This window comes from Rhagoletis pomonella, unplaced genomic scaffold (assembly GCF_013731165.1).
Source record: "Rhagoletis pomonella isolate Grant_MI unplaced genomic scaffold, Rhpom_1.0 Rhpom_scaffold_00006, whole genome shotgun sequence".
NCBI classification, from domain to species: Eukaryota; Metazoa; Arthropoda; class Insecta; order Diptera; family Tephritidae; genus Rhagoletis; species Rhagoletis pomonella.
This window is the reverse complement of record NW_023458560.1, coordinates 67,359,847-67,365,418: the sequence shown is the minus strand read 5'-3', so window position 1 is coordinate 67,365,418 and position 5,572 is coordinate 67,359,847. Positions and strand designations below refer to the sequence as shown.

Sequence of the window (5,572 nt, the reverse complement as noted above, 5' to 3'; positions counted from 1 at the left end):
TTTAGGTTAAGGTGGCTTCTGCCTATATATGAGGCTCACTTGGAGTATAAAACATCAGTCCCTTATGTTACTAAAATCTATTTAACGGTAACTGCTCTTCTATCACGAAAAAACGATGTTAGCCGTGAACGAATTTTTTTCTCTTCTCTCACAAGAAGAAAAATGATTGCAAAAGTACGCGAACGCAAAACTAGCAAACACTTGCAAGTTTTTAGTACAGCTGATCGAAATTTCGTTTAAATGCAAAAGCATATAATGAAAAAACATGAAAAGAATTTAAATTAAAAGTTTTCCTTAAGCAATTTGCTAAGCAAACGAATGTAAGTAAATGAGTATTTCCTTTCTTCCGAAACATTTTAGTCCTAAAAAGTTATTTTAAACATAAAATTTCATTTTCATAAGTTGCAAACAGATTACTCTGATCAGCTTTTTGTCTTGCTGGAAAATTTTTGTGTACGCGAACAGCAAAACCTGGTAGTTTTTGACAACTATCAATACGCGAGTGCACCTATTCTCACCGCAGTAATTGCGATCGGGCAGTGTTCTGTCAAAACATTTACCAGAATTATGTGCTGCGGCTTTGTAAGGCTAAGGACCCACGGCAAGTAAGAGCTCTGCGGAAGTGGAAGAGATAAGCAAAATATAGAATCTTTGCACTCCGGAGAAAATGCTGAGGGAAAAGTCTTAAGGGGTTTGCTAGAATTCTCTAGAAAATCTGATATGAGGAAACGTGGTGCTGGGTCTATGCGGCCTCTGACTGAATTCCTGCCCGTCTATCCTAACCTAACCCAACCTACTTAGCTTAGCTAGCCGCTATATTCAGCGAACGACATTCAGACCAGGGTATATAAAAAAAAAATTGTATTTTACTTACATTTGTCACATCATCGCCTAGCATGCGCGCAAAATATTTCTCTAGCACATGGAATAGTGGACGACACTCCGGATTCGTACTCCAACATTCCAACATAATATCATATAGCTCATCATTGGCGAATGGTGGTTTTTCCATGCGATATCCATCCTTCAATTTTAAATACAAACTCTGATTTGGATCCATACCGGGGTAGGGGACCTTCGCCAATGAGAAGAACTCCCACAAAACAATACCAAATGACCAAACATCAGTGTAGGTGCTAAATACGTGATCACTAAGCGATTCCAAAGCTAGCCATTTGATGGGCAAGGGCGCTTCACCTTGCTTCTTATAGTTTTCGCTTTTATACATGGAGCGTGCTAAGCCAAAATCGCATATTTTCACCACATTATTCTCGCAGAGTAAAATATTACGTGCAGCCAAATCGCCGTGCAACACTTTACGTGACGATAAATAGTCCATGCCGCGCGCCACTTGAAAGGCCCAACTAACCAAATCGGTTGTGGTAACAGTCATGGCTTCTGTGCTATCGGGCTTGTAGTTGGAACGCCATGCAGGCTGTACGGAATTATTGGAGAGAACATGATCTTCATCTGAAAGGGTAATGGAAAAATTTTATAGGTAGAAAAAAATTAAACAAAAAGCCTTTCTGGAACATATACATGTGTATCTAGGTATGTATGTACATATGTACATTAGACCGTGGCAGAAAAAAAATTCGCCGTACCCCCCTTAGTCTACAGTATTTTCGCAAGGCAATTTCGAAAGAAACATTTTTTTAATTTATCGTCATATCTTCGGCATTTACAGTCTCTCCAAAAGTCATTGAACTTTTGCTAAGGAAGTTTGTTGATTATTCCGGTTGAACTATTTAACCCTTTCAAGACCTATATAATTATTACACTCGAAGAAATTGTGTGAATTTCTTTATTTTTAGAATGTGCCTCATATTTAATGAATTATTTTTATCAAGAAGTTTTAGGGAAATATATTTTTACCAAAATTAGAAAAATGTATCAAAATAAGATTTTTTTGCGAAAATTGTACTTTTTATGAGATAAAAGAAATTTTATATAGAGAAAAATAAAAAATAAGAAATATAATTTGGGAAATGTTTACCTTAATCGGAAAAAATTTAATTAATGTTAGAAACAAAAATTGATTGGGGAAAAATTATTAATTCATTATTTATATCGGAGAAAAACTGTTTGGAAAAAAATTCGACATTTTAGATTTTTTTAGGAATAAAATTTTAGGAAAATAAATATGGATTTTATTAGAAAAAAACGTTTTTTTGGAAAGTCTATATTCTGAAGATTTTTCACAAAAATAATAATCTAATCAAAATCAGAAAAAATTTATAAAAAAAAACTTTGCTCGGTAAATTTTAATAGCTTTTGAAGAAATTTTCTTTTGAGAACAAATTTAATTTACGAATACCCATTATTAAGCAAAAAGCAGTTTTTTAACAAAAATATGTCTACCCAAATCAGAAAGAATACACCAAACGTTACAAAAAATATTTTTGATTATAAAAGTTTTAAAAAATATTTTTTTACGATAATCATTGCAAGTTGGGAGCATAAGATTTAAATGCGAATATTGAATCTTACATGTCTACATACATACATTTCAATTTGATTGGAAACAAGCAGCGATTTGGTCCCAAAAGACGATAAAATTGGTTAAAATTATAATGTCTTTCCTAGAACTATGTAAACGAAATTTAATACAAATCGGAAAAGATCGACGTGCGTTGAATTATTTTGTTAGGGGGTGTGAGGATAAAATCTTTCAAATCCACAATTCTTTTGTCCTTTATTTTGTTTATATCGTTTTTCGAAAGTCGAATCGTATCGAAAATTTAACGTCGTTGCCTAAAATTTCCACCCGACTAGTGTATTAAAACGAAAAAACTTGGCAGCACTGCATAGTTTTCGAACAGTACAGCACAACAGTAGACAATGCTAATGTTGTCGAGTCGTACAATTCAGCCTAATTTACGACTTACGCAATGAGGCTGAGTGTTAGAGAGCTTATTTCTGAGCCCGTGTTATCTCTTAGAACTATGGAATATTTTGAGCCGAGACGGGAACATTTAGACCTCCAACAATAACGAAACTAAGGCGAATTTAACTCTATTTACTATTAATTCGGCTTGATCGAAATTTTACAATTTATTAAAGCTAATTCGATTCGAAATAAAACGAAGCTAAAGACAAAAATAAAATTGTACAATTTGGTTTCGGAGAAACCCAAAAACCCCCTTCACATTATTTTCTGACTACAACTCTGTGTACTAACTTCCTTATCATTTGTTTTTGTGGTTAGAGGTTGGAGTTTGGATACGCTTGTTCAGTAGATAACTAATTAGGGTACTGTTTAGTAAGTGGCCCACCTATTTCGGGGTATTGCGTCCAAAGGGGTGACCCGATCCACTTGTAGCCAAGGGTCTACCCATTATTTTAACATACACTATTCTAATTTTTGGTCACTAATTTATTTACAAATTGGGTTCGAAATATGCCCTTTTTTGTAAAATTTGGAAAATAGCGTACATTTATCACTCCTATTCTCCTTAAAGCAGCCACTTCACCAATTCATTTTTGTATTCCCCTTCACTTTACACTTTACTCGATTAGTTATAACTTGATTTACGACTTTAATATTAACCAATTAATCACAATTCATTAAAAAAAAACACCTTCAAAATCATGCGTCTGACTTTGGTTGCACATGCAAATTAAATGGCGGAGTTCAGCTGTCAAACTCCGAAATATGCAAAAGAATGAGAGACAAAAGAAGATAGGATATAACCCAGTAAGCATTAAAAATATACAAAGGTGTTCTCTGCAAAAGGTGTTTAGCTCCTTTTCTTCGCAAAACAGAAAGGAGAATTCTACTACCTGAGGGTTATAATCCCTAAGTGCGGCCGAAGGCCGCCTACGCAGAAAGGTGTTCTCTGCAAAAGCTGTTCAGCCCCCTTTCTTTGGCAACACAGAAGAGAATTCTACGTAGTGAGGGTTATAATCCCTAAGTGCGGTCGAAGGCCGCCTACGCAGAAAGGTGTTCGCCTGATAACCAACTTGGGATAATTTCTTTTATTTAAAAATCCCACGGTTTTCGTTAGTTGGGTTATATTCCACTTCAAACTGCCAGTTTGCCTCGGAAAATGCCGTTTTTACCCCATTTTCAAACGGTTCCCTAGGTGTCTGTGGGAGGTCCCCAAGGGGGGGTGGGGCTTTTCGTAAAGTGGCGACTGCCCCCTTTCGAATGAGGGGGGTTTGGGGGTCCTGGACTAGAGGAAGACACGTGTTTATGCTACAATGCTTGCAAGGTTTGCCGGGTAAGCAATTAATCATTTTTTCATCATACCTTGTATAAACTTTTTTTCTCGAAAAGTTGCAACCCGAAGGCCTGCATGGTTTGTTAGCTGGCTGGGATGACAAGAGTGCCAAGGCAATATGCACCTTCAGTTATGCTGAAAGCGTTAATAGTAAACCTATGATTTTTCAGGGCATAACAGAAGGCAGTATAGTTGAACCAAGAGGTTGTCGTGATTTTGGCTGGGATCCAATTTTTCAACTGAAAGGCTACCAACTAACTTATGCAGAAGTGCCTAAGGAAGATAAAAACAAGATATCACATCGTTATCGTGCGCTCGCTGCTTTGCAGGAATATTTTCTACAGCAGAAAGAGGATTAGTACGTGCAGCGGAAGGTCTTACGACTTATATGCACATATGGATATGAGCATGTGTATATATGTATAAGTTTAAACGTGCATGATTGTATGGTAGTAAAAAAAAGCTAATTATATTACAAAGTAAACAGCCGCACATGATATGTTTTATTGGTCCTAATACGCAAACACTGTTGTACTCTTAAGAACGTAATAACCATTGTTTGCCTTTTTATTTCTTTTATTTTGAAGAGTTCCATCTTCATTCTTCATTAATTGTTTAATTAGCGTACTGAAAATATAAATTTGATGAATTTTTCCTATACCTATGCAAAATAATTGAATTCATTGAAACTGCGGTCTTCATAGTTTGCCTTTATTTCAATCAACAAAATTAACACTATTTCAAAATCATTCCCAAATTCACGTTTTCTAATTAGAGGCTATCTTTTCTATTTTGCAAATTAGTTTCAGCTTCCTTTTAAACAAGGAATCAACGCTAGATTATTAATCTCTTTCATTCATTCAATTTTTTTGCTCCTCGTCTTTTTAGCTGCACCATCAGCCTTCATTGTAGGTTTGCCGCCTTTATCTATTCTTCCTTTGGCGGGTTTATTCCAATAGTACAAAATTTGGGCAGCAATAACACCATTTGCAAACGTTGAGAAGCAGAATGTTAGAATAATCATTAAATCTCCGGTCTCCTGGGCGGATGTAAAGATACGTGCTAATGAACCAGCAAATAATAAAAATACAGTCGCTGCAGACAACTGACCCGTTGAAGAGTTTTTATAATTGGTCCAGGCTTGTGATAGTTTGCCCAGGAGAAGAATAGGTATATTAAAGCCTTGCGCCACCATCAAAACATTTATAGGTGTGAAGCCGCCATTAAGTGCGTATACTATGAGCGCATAGACAATACAAAAAAGGAATGATACAGCTTTTTTACCACCATAGTAAAGAACTAAAGCGGCAATTATTGCAGTTTGGAACGCTAAAAAAGTGTTATCTCCC

At 35.7% G+C, this 5,572-nt stretch overlaps 3 protein-coding genes across 3 annotated transcripts in view; 1 reads left to right on the top strand and 2 right to left on the bottom strand.

The window, feature by feature from the left end:
* Nucleotides 1-24: 24 nt before the first annotated feature.
* Nucleotides 25-1,501, bottom strand: LOC118741162 (platelet-derived growth factor receptor alpha-like). Its single transcript, XM_036473028.1, has one exon. The coding sequence runs from the start codon at nt 1,391-1,393 to the stop codon at nt 803-805; it is 591 nt and encodes a 196-aa protein (XP_036328921.1). The 5' UTR covers nt 1,394-1,501; the 3' UTR covers nt 25-802.
* A 1,390-nt stretch (nt 1,502-2,891) lies between these two features.
* On the top strand, nt 2,892-4,832 carry LOC118742060 (inosine triphosphate pyrophosphatase). Its single transcript, XM_036474028.1, has 2 exons — nt 2,892-2,903; nt 4,280-4,832. Exons 1-2 carry the CDS (start codon nt 2,892-2,894, stop codon nt 4,580-4,582), a joined length of 315 nt encoding a protein of 104 aa, XP_036329921.1. The 3' UTR covers nt 4,583-4,832.
* An 81-nt stretch (nt 4,833-4,913) lies between these two features.
* LOC118741161 (mannose-P-dolichol utilization defect 1 protein homolog) overlaps nt 4,914-5,572 on the bottom strand; it is a 1,366-nt gene continuing 707 nt past the window's right edge. The window contains exon 3 of the mRNA XM_036473027.1: nt 4,914-5,572. This exon is cut by the window's right edge and continues 8 nt beyond it. Within this exon, the coding sequence (XP_036328920.1) occupies nt 5,080-5,572 (493 nt within the window). The 3' untranslated portion in view covers nt 4,914-5,079.

Bases quoted from the DNA above. Each gene is read 5' to 3' on its own strand.
- LOC118741162 (XM_036473028.1), bottom strand. From the start codon at position 1,393: ATGACTGTTACCACAACCGATTTGGTTAGTTGGGCCTTTCAAGTGGCG.